The sequence below is a fragment of the Gracilinanus agilis genome, chromosome 2 (genome assembly GCF_016433145.1).
Source record: "Gracilinanus agilis isolate LMUSP501 chromosome 2, AgileGrace, whole genome shotgun sequence".
NCBI classification, from domain to species: domain Eukaryota; kingdom Metazoa; phylum Chordata; class Mammalia; order Didelphimorphia; family Didelphidae; genus Gracilinanus; species Gracilinanus agilis.
In genome coordinates, this window is record NC_058131.1 from 647,516,499 (window position 1) to 647,537,201 (window position 20,703).

Sequence of the window (20,703 nt, forward strand, 5' to 3'; positions counted from 1 at the left end):
ACCCCCAGCAATAGATAAATACTAATTGTAGCTTCACTAGCGCTACTACTGCACACTTTTGGTGATACACTAACATTTTCCCTTTTGTTCTTAGGGTTTGAAAGTATCCTCGAAGGGCTGTTTGGACCTGGATTATTAAAAGATCTCAGTTTATTTAAAGGTATTCAGTCCCCCTCCCCCCTTTCTGCTTTCCTAATAGCAACTGTTAGTCTCCAGACAATGTTTGTTACCTTGGTGATTTGTGCTTCACTCTCCTCCCCTTTCCTTCTTGTTCACAGTTTCATATTGGTTAAAATTGTGTGCGTGCGCGCGCACACACACCCCTCTTAAAACTAGAAACATTAATAGTAGACATTTTTATATAAAGGAATTATAAACACATATATAGTACTGATATGGAATTTAGCATTTTAAGACAAAGCATTTTCCTTTTCAGTAAATTATTTGAAGCTGCTTATGAGCATATTCTTTGTTACAATAAATTATTTTGTGATTTAAGTAATTTTTTGCTATAATTTTACAGACTGTGAACCTGAAGGTGTTTCTGACTGGACTTTTAATGAAAATTGTCTATTCTGTTGCTTAAGAAGGGAAAAAGTAAAGGTAATTATGAAGCTTATGCAACTTTATGTCTGGTACATATTTTAGTTTTTAAATATTTTACTTCTTTATTTGTAGATTTTCAGGAAAGACAAGATCAATTTGTAAAATGTATATAAAACCTTGAATTCTTGGAGGTATTATGGAACATTATTTATGTTAATGTAGTCTGTTATTTTCTTTTTCATGATTTTAGGTACCTAGCATTGCTGCATTTGGATGAATGGTTGAATGAAGCTAAATAGACAGCTAGGTAGAGGAGTCATGTATTTTACAACTATTTATTTAAAAATAGATTCTTAGCCTAAGTAATATGATTTATAAAGTAGTTGATTGTGTTCTTTTTAAACAAGATAGTAATTTATATTTATGTTGTCCAAGTACTTAAAAGTTAACAGAAAATTTGCAGCAAAATATTTAAGTATACTTCTCTCATCTTGTATTGTGAGCTTGTTTAAGACAGGGTTTTTGACTTTTTTTACATCCTCAAAGCTTAGCACAGGTGGGCACATAGTAGGAACTTAATGTTTATTGATTAATTGACTTCATTTAGAGATCTGGTCATAATACTGATTTTTACATTAGACACAGCATAGTGTTTTATAATTAATTCATTTGTATAAATTGACCCTCTGCATAATTATTTGATAGAGGCCCTATAGGTTCATTATAGTTTGTTTTGGTTTTTAAAAATTAGAAACTTGCTACTTGAATTGCTTATAGCAATTTTGTTATAATGGGATGTCATTTTGTTACAATGGGATTTCATACAATATTTATGCTTTTATTTCTATTCTCATTCTTCTAGTCTTAAAACACTGGAAATTCAATTCCTTCTTCTCATGCATGCCACATTGATTTAACTACTAAAGCTCTTGATTGTTCCTTCTTGCACATTGATCCTTTTCAACTTGTCACTCTCCTAGTTCAAGTCTTCATTACTTAAAGCTTGAACTTAAAACATAGCCTCATAGTCACAGGGTCATAGATTGAGAATTGGAAGGAATCTTAGAGGCCATTTAGTTCACATTTTTACAAATGAGGACTCTCTAAGATCAAAGAGATTAGATGATATATCCAAAGTTGCATATAGGTAGTAATCATCAGAATCAGAATTTGAACCCAGATTCTCTTACTCCAGAGTCCATTCACAGCTCATTCAACTGGACCTATAATAGTTATGTAACTGATTTTCGTATGTTTGTCTTTCATCTTTTCTCCTCCAGTTCTATCCTGCACAGTCATGTTACTTTAAATAAGAGGATTTTTAAAAAATAAGTGTTAACCTCTTCCTCTGAATCTTCCATAGACTGATATTTAATGCCTTCTACAGTTTTATTCCTATCAGTCTCTCTGACTTTGTCTAGTACTATCTCTTTACTGGAATTCTCCTCTCTTCCAAATTAGTCTATTTTCTATTCTCCATTGTGGAGTCTTAGTTCCTTATAGTTGTGTGGGAGGTTTCTCCCTGCTGGGAATGCTCAGCCATTTGTCTCTTCCTGATTAGTCTACTCCAATCAGCTTAGTTTTTCTTTAAAGACTTCTTTGAGGACTCCAGCCCTCAATGATTGCCTCCTGCTTTACTTTCATTTTTTTCCTTCAAACCCTTGCCTTCTGTCTTAGTATCAGTTCTAAGACAGAAGAATGGCAAAGGCTAAACATGGGGTTAGGTGATTTGCCCATAATCACATAGCTAAGAAGTGTCCTTTGCTTTATTAAAGGATTTATTATCTGTACCAGACTTTTGGAACTCGTCATTCCCTACTAAAGCAGAAAAGCAGGCTAATATGTTTTAGGGTAATTTTAGTAAAAATAGATAGCAAAAAGTACTTTTTTCATTAATGATCCTTAAGTGCAGATCCTTAAGTTTGGTCATACTGTAATCCTATGAGATTGGGGGCGGGGGGGGGAGGGGTGCGGGGAGGGGGACAGGTATCACTATCTTCATTTTGTAGATAAATCAATGCAATTCAGACTTCTAGCAGAGGAGGAGCTGCAGCCAAAATGTAGATGTTTTGGTACCTCCTCTAGTACTTTTTCTACTACACCTCAGTGAACTTAGGAACATTTCATTTAACCAGAGCATTATTCTTTGACCATTTCAGTTCCTTGAGATTTTCCATTTGGATGTTTTTCTGATTAACTTGGCAACTGCGTCAGAAAATTGATTAATGATTTGGTTATTTGCTAGATGAAACTTATACTTGTAGAAAGTAAACCCTATATTCCAATCAGAAATTAATGTGAAGGGGCAGCTGGGTAGCTCAGTGGAGTGAGAGTCAGGCCTAGAGACAGGAGGTCCTAGGTTCAAACCCGGCCTCAGCCACTTCCCAGCTGTGTGACCCTGGGCAAGTCACTTGACCCCCATTGCCCACCCTTACCACTCTTCCACCTATGAGACAATACACTGAAATTAAGGGTTTATAAAAAAAAATTAATGTGAATAATTGGAGAATAATTTTGCCTTTTGCATTATAGGACATAGTAGATTTTTAAATTGTTTTATGACTTATCTGCTAGTAAATAAAACTTTTATTAAGCCCCTATTGTGCAAACGCATGCAGTTTCATTGAGGGATACAAAAGTATCTCAAAGATTTTACAATGTAGTTGAAAATAAATGGAAAAGGCATTAAATATTGTAGAAGTTAAGACTTTCTTGTAGGCATTGGAGAGATATTACAGGATTTTAAGAAGGAGAATAATCAGATTTAGGCAAATTAGATCAGTTAATAACAGTGAGCAACTTAGCTGTGGGAGAGACTGAAAACGAGGTCAAAGATATGCACGCTCCATTTGTGATGTGAGGTAAGGACTGAGATAAGTATCAGATCTGGCTACATGGCCAGCTTATTGGAGTTGTACTCTGCAATAGAATTTGAATGCTTAACAGTTAGGAATTCACAGACAATAAGGTTGTGAGGAAACTACTTTGGAACTCTAAAGTATTAAAAAAAACACCTTGAATTATTTTTGATGCTATAGTGGAATTTTGTGTCAGATAATAGCACAATTAGGTGGGTTTGGAACAGGACCAAGAAAGTTTTCTTTTCAAGCTTCCCTGCTTCTCCTCCACCATCTTGGCTATGGATCCAGAAGCCAAGAGAATAGTCTTTAATGGGTCAATATAAATTTGGAGAGAGGACTACTATAGTCCAGAGCCACCAAAACCTGACTTTGACCTTGTTCTGCTTACATTTTTTTGTTGACTTGGAGGAAGTCATTGATGGAATGCTCAACAGATTTGTAGATGACACAAAGTTAAGAGGAATAATCAGAACATTAGATGCCAGAAACAGAATCCTACTCCCATTTATCTTCTACCCAGTTAGCAAATTGATCCTGAATCACAAACATAGTTGACTATGTCAACATCTTTTTTCTCGCCACTTCAGTATACTCTCATAGTTTCCTACTACTTCAGGATCAATGTAAAATTCTCTGTTTAGCAATAAAATCTTTTCATAAACTGGGCTTCTACCTTCCCAGTTTTCTTATGCCATACTCTTCCCTTCCTTAATATATACTGTGATCCAATGATATTGACTTTCTTCCTGTACCTTACATAAGACACAATCTCATTTGCTTGTTTTTTCACACATCTCCCAATTCCATTCATTTCAACTGAATGTCTCTCATGCCTGGAATTCTTGCCTTCCTCATCTCCACCTCCTAGCTTCCTTGACTTCAGGTCTTGGCTAAATCTCACCTTCATTAGAAGCCTTTCCTGATCACACTTAATCAGACTTATGTTGTCTTCCCCATTAGAATGTGAGCTTCTTGAGAGCAGGGACTTAAACTTTCCTTGGTGGGGAGAGGGGGGAGGATTATGGTAGGGAAGCAGTTCTTTGTGTTCTCAGGACTTAGAAAACTGCCTGGTACACAGTAAGTGCTTAATAAGTGCTAATAGACTTGATGTGATTGACTTGTAAAAGACCTCAACAACCTAAAACAATTGACCAAATTTAATAAGCTGAAATTGAATATAGGCATAAATATAAAATTTTGTGCTTTGTTTCATAAAATCACTTGAAGTTCAGTATAGGGGATGTGTGACTATATAACAAACAGTTCCTGGGTGAGGAGAGAGAATCCTAGAAATTTTCAGTCAATATGGGATATGGCAACCAAAAAAAAAGCCCAGTCTTAAACTGTATTAAGAGATCTTTTATTATACTGTATTAAGCATACAGGATAAGAAAGTTGATAATCTGTCTTTTGCTCTGCCCTGGTCAGATTACATTTAGAATATTTTATGTCTAATATTTTAGGAAAGATTTTATTAAGTTGGAACAGCCTAAATATTAGGGAAATTAGAGATGGGTACCATATGATGATCATTTGAAGAAACTGGGGATGGTGATAGCCTGGAAAAGAGAAAATTCGAGATGAAAACTGTCAAAAGTATCAAATGTAGAAGAGGTCTTGGTCCTGCTCTGCTTGTTCCCAGGGCAGTAGTGGATGGAAGGTGCAGAGGCAGATTCATGCTTGATACAAGGAAGAAAAGCTCCTTATTAATAAAGCTGTCCAAAAATGGAATAAACTGTTTCTCACAGAACCAAGTAAAGGTTGGATAACCACTTGTCAGGTGTGTATTATAGAAGAGATTTCAGTTCAAGTATGGATTAGACTTAGGTGATTTATGAGATATCTTCACAGAGATTCTGTGATAATATATCCTTTAGTAATTTTGTGTGTTCCACTTTTGTTTTTTAACAGATGTGACTGAAATGCCCCTCAAATTAAACACTTTTTTTAAAAATCCAGTTTAAAAGGTTTATCACTTTTTGGGAACTTAACATCAAAAGGGCTCTGATTCTTAGTCACTTCCCCCTTCTTATCTTGGGGAGGACACGTTGAAAGTATTAACTGCAAAAGAATGGATTGACTACTTCTAAGTTTTACCAAGGTCAAGGAGTGCCCTTCCTCCTGCCTCTCCTCCCAGATGCATGTAGTCTCACTTTGCTCTTTGATTTCTTCTTTGTTACTATTACGTCTCCCAGATCATGTGTCTTCCACTCCACCACTGATGATTGGTTGAATTCATCAAATACTTGTAGACTATCTTCTTACTACATGTAAGATGCTATGTAGGAAAGATAAATAAGACATGTGTTCTTGCCTAAAATGTCATATACATAAATATCTATTATACAAGGTCAAATACTGCCATAAGAGAAATATAAAATACGGGGGGGGGGGGTTGGCATGAGGGAAGGCTTTGTTGACCTACTCCCTAGCCATAAGAACTGTGGTCCAGTCAAGCAGATATCAGCAAACAAAAGGCCTAATCCAACTGACTTTGTATTCTTGTGTAGTTTAGGACTAAGGATGGTTTTTATATTTTTTAGAAATGGAAAAAAATTTTTTTAGTTCACTTAAAAACACTTCTTGCAGTGACTTATCTGTTTCTACTACCTTGAGCTCACTGTAGTGTGGGATGAGGAGCATCTAAAAGATGCCACGTGTGTTGTATCAGGGTCTGGGGAAATGGAAGAATATAAGACTTTCAACTATGGTTCATTAGTTTTGAGAAAACCAAGGCACAAGGAAGCTCCTAATTATTTGAGGAACTAAATTCAGGACCTTAGTTTGTACTTATGGAAAGGGACCTTCTTTTATACCTATTGGAAGGATTTTCATTTTGCCATCTCTCCAAAGTTGTTAGGAAATCATGTCATAATTTTTTTTAAAGTGATGGCATGAGAAAAGTAAGTTACCCAGGGGCCTTAGTCAGAGGCAAGACTAAGTCACCTAACATTAAGAATAATGTACTTTCTAGTATACCATACTTCCTTATCTTAAGAGTGGCCTTTAGGAGACCAAGGTTCTTCTTATTCTAGTTTTCCTTCTACCGAGAGGAAGAAAATGCTTCTGTGCAACTATAGTTAGCCATTTTGGGGGAGAAAAAGAGTAGAAAAGGGTTGGGCCTCTCTAAATTGGCTTCCAGACCCCAGGGGGTGAGAGAGGGCTGGCTGAAGAGAAAGGGCAAGATAATTGGTGGTGGTGCTTAAAGAAAATTACAGATCAAAATGTCATAGATTTAAGAGATAAAAGAGACCTTAGAAATCTCTGAGTCCAACTCTTTTCTTTTACAGAAACAGAGACCCAGAGAAGCGGCTGTATGACATGTACAGGGTCATATAGCTCATGTCTAAGGTGGGGTAAGAACTAGAATCTTCCTGATATCTGATACAGGATTTTGTTCATTATATTATGCTGCTTTTCAAAGTGTTCCTATTCACTCTGGTGAATGATTTCTAGCAGAAGTGGTTCTATTTAGGCCACTGCATTAGCAGTGGAATAGATACTCATTCTGCTATCCTTCTTCACTTCTGTCTAAGATCTGGAATATATCAACAGCCATAGAACCTAATACAGGCTGAGTAAATGAGGACCTGGTCCAAATTGATAGACTGATTAAGAGGCATGATGAGGTTTCTGGGCTGCCTGGTCAGAACCTGAGACTTCTGGCTCTGTGAATAATCAGGGATCAGAGTAGGTATGAAAAGTTAAGAGAGCACAGGCAGTAGTAGGGCATTGTTGGTGTGCAAAGAGTTTATTAGTATATCCCACTATTTGGAGTCTGTCAGTGAAGCCTTATTGGCTTTTCTCTTCCCTATCCCCATCTTTCCTCCCTTTAGAGTCAGAGTAGGTGGTTGTGAAGTAGGAACTGGGCAGTGGGGAAACCAGTGCCCTCTAAAATGCAAGTAGGACCTTTGGTCTATGCTGGGGATCCCCTGACAAAAGTGTAACAATCTGCCCTTGAAGAGTCTAGTCTAGGCTGAGGCAACATTTCAAAAGAAAACTATTTTACTACTTTTACTATTTCAACACCAGTATTTTTATATTGGGAATAATGAGAGAAACTATTATACATTGTGACAGGTAAAAAAAGTACTTTTTTTTTTTAAAGGAAAGAAAACTAAATTTCAGATCTGAAAGGAAGACAGCACTGCTTAACTGCAGGTTGAATGAGAGCTTTAATAAACCCTGGAGGATGCCTGTGCAATATATCCATTTTAGATTTAGAAATAATTTACCTTAAGCCACATGGGGATATGAATAATTACAACTTGCAAATTTTCATTAGTTTTCCAAGCAGTGAGATTCTAGCACCCTCGGTGTGGCTATATGATATTACATAATAATAGACCCCTGAGGGGTTTGATCAAAATGCTGTACTTGATAAAGAGGAGTTGGTTTAGAGGAGATACTTGAGAAGCAGGACATGTCCAGTTATTACTATTATTTATGCCTCAGAGGTTTGTTTTTAAAATCAGTTGCCACCAGTTTTGCCCTTGAATCAGTTAATTTTTTTAAGCCTTTGATTAAGCAACTTAGAAGAATGTTTAAGTGGTTTATTGTTTAAGTACTATAATTTTAGTCATTCAGCATATTTTCCACAGCTGAAGGTTGTTACCAGGTTGTCTATGGAAAGAGAGGTACAAGATTTGTTTATGCAAGTAAGAAGAATAAAAATGTCAATTCCTGTGATGTATAGGAATACATTAAAAAAAACCTTCCATTACTACTAGATAAAAAGTTATTACATTTTAAAAATAATTATTACATTGGTGATGAAGTGATCTTTGCAGTAAAGTAATACCAAAGATTAATCAGCTCCTTCTAGTCCTGAAGTTGAGACTCCTATATTCTATATTTCACACTACCTTTTTATTGTGAAATCTAGGATTAGAAATATAGTGAATATCTAGGGAAGCACATGAAAACCTAACAGTTCAGAAATAATAGAGCTATAGGCCACCAATACTAGCTCTTTGTTGCCTTTCAGGTTACATGATAGTGAAAACTTCCAGAAGCGGATAATCCCTTCTCTCCTTATCAGCAAATCTGAAACCTTTAAGAAAAGCTAATCAATCTTATGTGTAAACTTCTTTTTAATTATATGCAAATCCATTTCTGTACTCTTAACAAACCCTTGTGAATCTTGCAGTAAATAATATTTTTCAGTATCCAGAGATGATCTTCTGCCAGTATGGACATTAGGTGACCTTCAAGGTTCTTTTTGATTCTTAGAATTTTAAATTATTGGTTGAAGAAATGGTGAAATAGGAGATTCCATTAGCATTTCTACTATTGCTCCGTAACTAGATATTAAATGACTGTTCTTTGGTAAATGGGATAACAACAAGAAAGAGTAATAAAGGTGTTTGATTATACAGTGACTAGGATACCATTTTGTATTCTTCCTCATACCTTTTATACTCTCTTTTTGAAGGAAAATTGTCAGGGAAACGAATTGAAATAATCCTAATGCTTTATTATATTTGTTCGTATAACTGCCTTTATTTGATAATTTTCATATTTATTAGTTACTGTCAATGAATTTTGGGGGGAGTTATGCTTTTTAAATGTATATACATAGTCTAGGAAAAATCACTGATGTTTTTGTAACTGCTATATGAATTAAATCTGGTGCAAAAATGTGGAAGATTGAAAGTTCTGTATCTTGTGTCTGAATTTTTTTTTATTTGACTGCTGTTGTGCCTTCTCCCTAAAATTATTTCGCATATGTACATGTTGTATTCCCTGAATATACTCTAATGTTCCTAAGGGCTGGAACTGTTTTTGGTTTTTGTTTTGTAGCCCCAGTGCCTGGCACATAGTAGACACTTAATAAATAATTGTTGATTGGTTGAAAGTCTATTGAAAAGGATCTTTGTGAATTACAAAGCTGATGCAAGTAGTTGCATTTTAGTTCCTCTGTTGGCTTTGGTAATAATCTGTACCAAAGGACTGTGTATAAGCCATTTTGACAGAAGAAAGCCTGGTTTGAAGAGGCTTCATTTTTCAGTACAGTGCATGGCAATTATAAGTCTCATAGTAAATCCCTGAACAATTTAATAAAATTTAAAACTCTTCTGGATTGGAAATTGTTTTTGAAATTGCTTTTGAGATATATATACACTTTTATAGAAACCGTTTGCTAACTTAATATGAAAATTTTATGAGTATTTCCTTGTATGAACTCAGTTTCTTAAATAATTGTTTAAACTGGACCAATTCCTCATAACATAAGAAATGGCAAATATAGTTACCATAATGTTTATTAGAATTACTATTATCATTTTAGGAACATTTCAACTAAAACGAAGATTTATTTTGTTAGGTAACAAGCTTAATTTTTCACATATATTTAAAATAATCATAGTTTCTTAAGCTTAGTAATATTTAAAAATGTTTCATGTTGTATATTTTGTGATTGTTCACTATTAAACAGTATGTTTGATAATAGGTGTTTGCTATTTACAAAATATGTAATTTTGTTGTGGAGTTTTAGGGGGAAAGAAAGGAATTAGAGAGCTGTAGGAAAATTCATGCAACAAGCAGTTTTCCACTTAGAAGGAGGTAAAAAAATGGAAAAAAAACCCCTTCATTCAAATTATTGTTTACATAACTCAAATAATTGTTTATATTTCATAGTATCGATTTACATTCTTATTTAAAAATTGAAAACATCTCTTTAGTCTTCCATTTTGAAAAGAAATGTATATCCTTGAATTCTAGTAACTTGTATAAACTGTAAAGGCTACCCAAAATGCCTTTTCTTTCCATTATGCTCTCATTTTCTAAGTCACACTACTGGTCTATCCCCAGTGGTAGACATAAGCACAAATCAATGGGACTTTTCCTAATTGTCAGTGCAGCATTTGACAAGCAAAGATTGGATAGGGAGATGGAGAGAATTAATGAATTTACTTTTCCTTTTCTCCTACTTTGGCTGCCCTCTAAACAGATTCTTTTGAAATATTTTCTCATTTCTCACTGAATAATAATAGTTAAATTTCTGTGAAAGTTTTCTTAAAATTAAAAATGAGTATGCCTAGTTAGCAAAACTGTACATTCAATACATTACATTATTAATATTTTTAGTTTGAAGCACTTTATATTGCCAATATAATGGTTCAACTAGCATTTGATCTTGGGTTTGCTTACTCATCAAAAGTCTACATAGACCCTTAAGTGTAGTCTAAATAGATATCATAAGAGGGGTATATTTTATCTTTGAAATCTCAGTTCAGGTTTAAGCTATTTTTGGGGGGGGGTAAAGATATTTAATTTTACCAATTACATGTAATAACCATTATCCACTTAAGTTTTCTGAAGTTACATGATCCCAAATTGTCACCCTCTCTTCTCTCCCATTTCCCAGAGCTGGTAAGCGGTTCAGTCTGGATTATACATGTATTATCATGCAAAATATTTCTTTGTTGTTCATTGTTGTAAGAGAATACTCATATTAAAACCAAAACCCCAAAATAAAAACCCAAATAAACTAAAGTGAAAAATAGTATTTGATCTGTGTTACAACTCCATCATTTCTTTTTCTGGAGGTGGTGGATAGCATTCTTTTTGATAAATCCCTCAGAATTTCCCTGGATCATTGTATTGCTGAGAGTAGCTAAGTCATTCACTATTAATTATTCCACAATCTTGCAGTTACTGTATACAAAATTCTCCTGGTTCTGCTTATTTCTCTCTGAATTATTTCATGTAGGTATTTCTACCTCTTTCTGAAATCATCTTGTTCATCTTTCATATAACACAATAGTATTTCATAATCTGATTATATACCACAAATTGTTCAATTATTCCCCAAATGATGGATATATCCTCAATTTCCATTCTTTGCCACTACAAAAAGAGCTGCTACAAATATTTTTGTGCAAATAGATCCTTCCCTCCTCAAGTTTAAGCCCTTAATGTATATTCTGTGTATGTTTAATACACATACTGTCTCTTTGCATTTCCTTTTTCATGGGAGATAAAATTTGGTTGAAATTCAAATGCATTCAAGTGAATTTTGGTTTTGAATTAAAGGTGGCAATGAAATTTCAAAAAATCATGTTAAGTTGTATGGTTTTTGTTTTATGTCAGTATTGATTATATTGGAGAAATATTTTTTGCAAATGTTTCACTGACTATTTTTGCAGGAACATTTAGTCGATCTGGATGAGCCAGCTTTGGGAGCTGGGCAAGAAGCTCTGCTTAGACAAGGGCAAGCAAAAATCATTCGTTTCGAGAGACAAGCAGAAGAATTCCTCAATGCAGTCTTTTATAGAAAAGGTTGGTTTGGGGAAAGAATAATAACCAAGATTTGCAAAAGATTACTGATTTTATTACTGAATTTGCTCACTTTATGTTTTTTCTTACATTTTCATTTTGTCATGGTAAAAATTAAACAATTTGTCAAGGTGGCCACCCTCAATTTTGCTGCTCTGAAATAATGTTTTTTGTTTTTTTTTTTAGTTTTTTTTTTTGTTAAGTAAATGATAAAATTACAATTATACAAATTGCTTTGGCTTTCTTGAAACTTCTGAGACCTGAGAAATTGCCCCCATAAGCTACCATTTTTCTTGCACAAATATTTACTGTTTAATCAATTTGGACACTGTGAAACAAGCTGTGTGAATATTGCCATAAAGATAATGCACATACGGGATATGCGTGTGTTTTATATATGTAGACATACATATATGGATAAATGCTAATTGTTCAGAGGTTGTTAACTATAGGATATAAGTAATTTGATATGTATAATAATATATGCATACATATATCATAATAAATATCCCTTAACTTTAGGGCAATCTCTATTTTTATATTTACATGGTTTTCTAGAGGACTATATTAGTGTGCTTTTCAGTAGTGTGTTGTAGTTTCTACCTCCCAGTCCACAAGCTGCATTTCAGAGTAGTCTTTATGCCAGTCTTTGGTTGACTTCTTTGTTCCCACCCTCTAGTGCCACTTCTTTATCCAGGCTTTCTTCAAGAATTGCATGTTGACCTCAGATTTCTCCTTATCTGTTTAGCTCCTTACAGACCTAAAGTACATGAAATGTCCATGTTACAAAATTACCTCTTCCTTTAGCTTATTTGCTCAGGGAACTGATGCAGATTACAGTAATTCACTATAAGGTATAAATGATTGATAGGCATTTTGAATAGGAATCTCATTTATTAATCGTAATGAATTTCTCCTTGATTGTATAAAAGAAGAACCACTTTCCTTCTCTCTAGTGACAGGAAATTTGTGGATTGAAGGAAAGAACAATGTTCTTGGAGCCACCCTCACCTTTTAAGATCCATTTTCTGAAGGGAGAAACCCCTTTTGATATGAATTTAGAGTAAGGGGAAAAGTTCAGTGACCCTTTTTTTTTTTTTTTTTTTTAAACCTTCCCTTCTATCCTAGAATCAGTACTATTCCCAGGCTAAGGAATGATAAGAGGTAGGCAGTGGGGTTAAGGGCCTTGCCTGGGGTCAGGTGGCTAGGAAGTGTTTGAAGTCAGGACCCTCCCAACTTGAGGGCTGGCCATCAATCCACTGAGCCACCTAACCCAGTGACACTTATTTTTAAAGCTTACCTTTAAATGTATTTCTACATCCTTTTTTCCAGGTCTATTACTGGCATAGAAGATTAGATTGCAATTATTTTTTTTTACATATATAGAAATTAAATTTACTGACTTCTAATTTAGAGAGCTAGCTTTTTTCATCTTTTAAATGTAAGTTTGTGGCTTTTAAGTTAGATGTACATCTTTTGTAAATTCTGATAAATGATCATAAGTTATCTTGAATACTTTAGGTGATCAGAATTAACCTTTGATTTTTAAAACTTTTGTTGAAACATAGAAATTAATAGGAATATAGACACTTGAATGTAAATGGTATTTTAAATACTTAATTGTTAAAAGCCTAAATGATTAAAATAGTGAAGTTTAGATTTTTGTTTTAGTAACATACTTTATGAAGGCATTTCAATTTTCCAGTTACTTAATTATCTATGACTTTCATCAGTTCAGTATTTGTTTTCCATATGAGGTTCTTTTTAGATTTGGTCTGTGATCCTTCATTTCAGTTAAACTCAGTGGTTTTTTTTAGAGTGCCATTCCTATTCCAATTAACTGAGACTTGCATTTTTGAGGTGTAGATGTCAGGCTTAGCTCTTTTAGTTAATAATTATTTTAGTCAATAACTATATTAAATAAATATTTGTGGTTGCTTGGTTGTTCTGTGTCATATTCTTTGTGACTCACAGCACACTGATACTGTTCTGTCCATGGGGTTTCCTTAATTAAATGATAATTTATATTAATTTTGTTAGAACTAATTTGTTGCTTTTCTGTCTTGATAATATTGTCTAGGTTCCATATATATGGAATAATGCAATATGCTTTAGGTACATTAAATAAACAGATATGTTCAGGATTTTCAAAAGAAGCAGAACATAAAAGTGGGCCAAGCATTTATACAACGTAGACATTGTTGGCCTTTTTCTTAACTGTCCTTTGCCTAGACTATATTGCTACAAGTGTACAAATATACTCTAGAGTCTTTCCTCAAAATTCTGCTACAAGAATTTCTTTGACTATGATTGCTAATAAATAAAAGTATAGACATACTTCTAAACACTTTCAATTGGGTTCTTATTGTGAAAGTGTTTTCCATTTGTCAAATGTTCACTACTTTTTCCACTGGAAGAATTGATTTTAAAAAAAAGTTTTAGAAATTGGAATATTGTTTTATATGAAGATATATTTTTAGAAATAAGTAAGATAAAACTCTGCCTGAAAAATTGTCCATAGGCATTTGACAAGAAGTGGGATTACCATAGTATATTTTACTAATTCCACTATTTTCACTTTGATTATGTTTGCTTGGCATCATATAATATGCCTCACAGAACTTTCTGAACATTCACATTATACTCTCAAAAAAATAGAAAAAGGGGGGCAGCTCGGTAGCTCAGTGGATTGAGAGCCAGGCCTAGAGACGGGGAGGTCCTAGGTTCAAATCTGGCCTCAGACACTTCCCAGCTGTGTGACCCTGGGCAAGTCACTTGACCCCCATTGCCTACCCTTACCACTCTTCTGCCTTGGAACCAATACACAGTATTGACTCCAAGACAGAAGGTATAGGTTTAAAAACAAAGACAGAAAAAAAGACCATAGACTTTCCAGTGTAACTACACTAAAAGATGCCAATCAAATTTCTAGTTACTTATTTTTATATAAATTTAACCTTTAAGTGTGTAAATCTAATTATTATAGTGCCAAATTCTATTTTTAAAAGGTTAAATGTTAGGAAGAATTTACTCTTCTAAATCTAATTGGTTAAAACAGATTTTATTATAATAGATATATGTTTATATGTAATAAGTATATAACAAACAATAAAATTGTCCTAGTTATTTGATTTTATGAAAATAGTTTTATTTTGAGACACTTAGATACTTTTTATTATGTTGAGATTTTCACTATAACAGACCTCAAGTTCCTTATTTGTAGGTTGGACTGCATGATCTCTAAGCCCCCTTCCTAGCTCTAAAAATCTCTCCTCTCAAAAAAGGCCAAGGGACTCCAGCTTTCAAAACCAACTGAAATGACTTTCTATCTAAAGACTGAAGGTAGTGTGGTTGGAAAGTGCCTTTCATTCTGAATACCAGTCAGGATACCAGGGTTTTGTCTAATCTCCGATACTATTTTGTGACTTTGCGTAATAAGTCATTTAATTTCTCCAGAGCCAACTTTTCTCACAAAATGGGAAAATTGGGCTAAAAAATTCTTAAGGCCCCTTCTAGCAGTGAACTTACAATGATTTTCTGAATTCACATGTTATTTTAAATCAGACATTTATAGTTTGGATTTCTGCTTCAGAACATACCTAAAGCTATTATATTAATTGAAAACAAGGTATAGTTAAAGAATATGCCCCTTTGATGGCCTGTTTTAGGCTTTTTATGTGGGATCTGATCATTAAGTTCAGTGATTCCCCTTTTATATTTTTAACTATACCTCACAGTTAACAAGCAAGTTAAATATTTAGTAACTTGTCTCCCAGAGATTTTTAAGAAGTAGGTTAGCTATGCCAAAGATTCTGAGTAATTTTGTTTATGGCATCAGAGTAATTATTGCATTTACTTAAGGTAATTAATAAAAAGATGAATTTTAGAATTTCTGTATCAGGTGAGTCAACAATAGAATAAGATATACTTTTTCAAACCTATTTATTATGCTATGATTTTAGGTAATGCTTACAATCCTAAGTAAATTACTGAAAAATATTAAAATCACTTTTAGAAATTTCCTGTTTCAGAGTAATCTGCATCTCAGAGGTGAAAATTTTTTCATGGGAAAAAACCCTACATTTTAATGAAATAGAATAAAATTTTGTTTGTTTGAACATCTTTTTAAAATTTATTTTTAATTAAATAAATTTTTGTTTACAGACAGTCCCTGGGTCTCTGACCCCAATATTCCCCTAGTGGCCCGTGAGATCATGCAGCGAATGATCCAACAATTTGCTGCTGAATATACCTCAAAAAATAGCTCTACTCAGGACCCCAGCCAGCCCAATAGCACAAAGAACCAAAGCCTGCCGAAAGCGTCTCCAGTTACCACCTCTCCCACGGCTGCAACTACTCAGAACCCTGTACTCAGCAAACTTCTCATGGCTGACCAAGACTCACCTCTGGACCTTACTGTCAGAAAGTCTCAGTCAGAACCTAGTGAACAAGGTATGGTTTTATTATCAAGATCTCTTCCATCCAATTTTTAAAAATGCTGATTTAATACTCTTATTTTGAGATATAGTTTTGGCAAATAGTGCCTCAAGCAATGGCAAAAATATTATGAGCTTCCAGCTTCACTTAGTTCAAAGTATGCACAGAGAAGAAACTGAAAGTTATTACTCTTTAACTTTCCAGCAGTGAAAATATGAATCTGTTTTAACACTGAGTAGGGCCAGTCATTTGTACTTGTAAATCACATATTAGATATATTTGCATAATGGTATTTTGTACTTTTCAAAATGCCCTTACATAATTTTTTCTTTCATTTAGCATAAATGAAAGTTTTCCCTCCTCATAAAATATGATCTAAGACAAGCAATGCCCTGACTTTTTAGGTATTCCCATATACTAATATTTGAATTGTGCTTTCCTCTCAATAAGAAAATACTTGACGAAAAGCTGTTGCTACTTTTAAATTTATTATTTTTACAGAATTTACAGAATTTATTTTTTGTTAATTATAACAGAATCTCTTTAAACATTTGAAAAATATTAATGCATGTTGTAAGATATTATATATTCTGTGTCCAGAAGATATAGTTGCTTATTTATTTAACTGAGTCATACTGTTGACATTAAAGATAAATATAAAAAAGTTTGGTAAATATTTATAGTAGGTATCTTTGGAGTAGCTTCACTTCCCAGACTCAATTCTTAGGTGGATCCCAGATTGGAAATCCCCTAGTTTAAGATGAGCATCATTAACTAGAAAATGTTATGCCCTATAAGGTGAAGGGGTAAAGCAATAAATCACTTTTCACAGGTTTTTCTACCTGTATCAAAATCCTTGTAACCATGAAAGACAATTATATACTTCCCTCTTTGGAGATGTGTTTATTCTTCTATGGGGAGCTCTTTCGAATTGGTGAAAAGTCTGAATTATTTATTCAGTCTAATTTGTCATATACACAAAGTCAAATGAAATCTGGTAGAGTCTGTTTTTAACACATGAGAAATTAAAATGAATGTATGTATACTCAAATCTGTTATCACTAGTCATAAGTACAAATCTAGAAACAGCAAGCCCCTGGCTTATTACACTGAACATTTGTTTTGATTAATAAATAAAGTGCCCTATTTTAAAGAACCTTAAAATTTTTTCCTCAACTTGATTAAATATTTTCTTTACATTACAACTTTGTAATAGTAAAATATTTTTAGCCAAGGAAGTGGTTAGATTATTATAAATTCAAAATTTGCAGCTTAATTAATGAACTTTCTATTAAACTATAGGTAAGGCCATTCCTTTTTGTCTTGTATAGTTTTGTACATATCCAAAATGGGGAGGGAGAGAGAAAGGAGAAATCATAAGAATGGTTAAGTATTAACTTCAAATTTTTTGGTCGGATAAAATAGTTAATGTGTGCTTCTTGAGATTGGTATATATAATTTTCGTAGTTTTAACTTTTTTAAATGACCAGAAACCCCCTTCTTTCGACATTGCTTTCTTGTGCTTAGTCAATATAATCATATTATTTATAAAATAGCCTAATTTTGGTTGCTCATAAGTAAACGCCACATTTGACTTTGTTATTTATTATTTATGTTTTTGGTACTGGCAAATATTGATTAAATGCTTGCCATGTGCCAGGCACTGTGCTAAAACTAGGGCAATACAAAGAAAGGCAAAAGCACCATTACTGCCTTCAGGATGCTCACATTCTAATAGACAGAATGCAACATGTAAACTATAGAGTAGATGGGATATCATATCTCAGAGGGAATGTACTGTCTGTAAGAGGGACTAGGAAAAAATCTCAGTAATAAAATATTTGAAGGATTTCCTTATTAGAAAAAATCATTGATTTGCATATGCTGTAAAACTGGGACCTTGTCAAATAAATATTAGATATTAAAGGAGCTTCTTTTCTTTTCAATACAGTTGTTATTTGATTTTTTAAAAATATTTCAAAAGAATCTTAAGATTAGTTACTTTACTTTTATCTGTGTTTTGATAGTCTTCATGAGGTACTATGACCAAATAATTTATTTTCTCCTGGTGATGAGTCTCTGAACTTAAGTAGAGTGATCTTTGGACCAGAGGTACACAGTTCTTACCAACCTTATGAAAAATTTATCTGAGGGGAAGCTGGGTAGCCCAGTGGATTGAGAGCCAGACCTATAGAGACTAGAGGTCCTAGGTTCAAATCTGGCCCCAGATGCTTCCCAGCTGTGTGACCCTGGGCAAGTCACTTAACCCCCATTGCCTACCCCTTACCACTCTTCTGCCTTGGAACCAATATACAGTATTAATTCTAGACGGAAGGTAAGGTTTTTAAAAAAAATGTAGGTGCTCAAAATATTAGTGTAATATTTTGGTTTACAACCACAGAGTAGCAGCCCCATAGATTATATTTGAAGCATTAATAATACTGGTTAACTAGTTAATATACAGTTACTATTCAGCTTATAATTTATCTTCTGTCAGCAGTGGTGTTATAGTTGAAAGTTACATTACCAACCTCGTTATTGTGCATATATCTTTAAAAAAAGAGATGATACATATTTGCTTAATAAAAACTTCTATGTAATTTGGATGCCTTTGTAAGCCTATCAGTGGCACCAAATTGACTTTTTAAAAAGAAGCATTTTTAATCCTGACTGCATATCAATTTACATCAGTTTACAATATCCTGCAATAAGAAATGAGAATATATCCAGGAATCCTTTATCCTTCTATCTCTAGAAGATATCTATTTCTAGATAGGATACTAGATATCAGAGACCTGCTTCTGGTTACTTGTTGGCAGAGAATATTTAATATTAACCTAATATATTAATTTTGCCTAAGGTGCCAACTTTAAAAGTTATCCTGTTTTGGGGGTTATTGTAAAGCATATCTGGAATTGGGGGATAATTGCTTAATAAAATCAGTGTACAAGGTAAACTGCTAATGCTTTATACCAAGTGTAATTTTCTTTTATAATATTATGCACAGATGGTAATATAAATCTTGGGATACTATTCATTAATAAAGAATGCTTTCTTAAATGATATTTCAGTATCATTGCTTCATCTTTCCTGGAACTTGGTATACCATTTGGATATATATTTTTTAAAAACTTATATAGCGTCCTCCTTATAAACCTCAGCTTAGGGATAGACCAGGAAATATTTCCATATTAAGAGCTCCCATATTATGAACTTCATCTTTGCTCTAGCGGAGAGTGTGAGGTGTAGAAAAAGAACCAGAGATAGATCACAGAGATGTCACAGACCTTGAGTTCAAATTCCTTATGTGCTATTTGTTCCCTGTATGTATATGTATGTATGTAAATATTTCATTTTCTTTCTTCATTTTTCCTTTCTGTAAAATTAAGAGGTTTGAACTAGATGATCTTTCAGATCTTTTTCATCTCTAGATTTGTGATCTTGGAAGGATACCCATTTTTTAATTTAAGGCATATGAAATCACATACTGGTAATTCCTAATCCCACACTGGAATTTCTATGTATGATAAAGTGGTAATAACTGGCCTCAGTTTGAGTCAGGTTAGATATGGTTTCAAATCCCATTTCTGATAACTGTATGACTATGGGCAAGCCACATCCACTCTGAGCCTCAGTTTTCTCATTTGTAAAATGAGGTTAATACCTGTAGTACCTCTCCTTATAAAGGATCTGGTGAAATGATGTCCATAATGTTCTCTGTAAACTAATCAGTCAGCAAGCATTTGTTATTGCCTGTCTTTTAGAAATGTAGCATTTAGTTGTAATCTAACAAAAATATTTCATTGCAATAAAATAACCTAATCAGGTTTGTAAGCTCCCTTTTTGAACAATACCTGGAAGTATTTTTAGAGCTTAAGACATATGGGCTTTATTTTTTTAGATAGATTTAGTTTTAGCTGTTTGACTTAATAATTTGTGATTTTAAGAGATAAGCATTTTTTTTTTAATTTAGAAAGTCAGAGCCAAGTGGGTCTCCTAAAGAACTTGGAACAATGCAAATTAATATTTCTAGTACCTTTTTTATTTTTAATAATCCTCTGAAATGTCTCAACTTTTTCAGGATTGGGGATAGACTCTCTAATATTTAATCTTTGGGCATGTTAGTCATGAAGTCTAGTCCTCGAATTTCACTGATATAAAATATTCTGTAAAGAAAATTGTTCAACTGATGCAGGTTGGTACCTGATATGCAGCTCATAAGATTAGCTTAGTGCATCGATATGTTAAGAGACTTCCTCAGATCAGGCAATTAATGTGCTTCAGAGATGGGATTTAAACAAAATTTAAACACAGGTTTTTTTTATGAATCTCAAGGCCAACTTTGTTCTCTCTTACTATACCACTCTGCTTCTTTATGATATTGCTATAGTATTTGTTAAATGTATAGTTGCTTTGCCAAAGGGTCCTCTTTTTAATAGATTTCACTGACAATAGAACAGACTTCCCTCCCTCTCTGCCATTAGTTTATAATCAACATTATTTTTCAGTGTATACCTCTTGTGTTTTTTCCCCTCTTTTAAGAGACTTTCTTGGGGAATGGGGGAGTAGGAATCCAAGA

General features: G+C 33.6%; 1 protein-coding gene across 1 annotated transcript in view; it reads left to right on the top strand.

Annotated features, from left to right (window-relative positions):
* Window positions 1-11,617: 11,617 nt before the first annotated feature.
* The window catches only part of LCOR (ligand dependent nuclear receptor corepressor), a 49,846-nt gene continuing 40,760 nt past the window's right edge, over window positions 11,618-20,703 (top strand). The window contains exons 1-2 of the mRNA XM_044665732.1: window positions 11,618-11,690; window positions 15,852-16,139. Of these exons, the coding sequence (XP_044521667.1) occupies window positions 15,902-16,139 (238 nt within the window). The 5' untranslated portion in view covers window positions 11,618-11,690; window positions 15,852-15,901. The remainder of the gene's footprint in view (window positions 11,691-15,851; window positions 16,140-20,703) is intronic.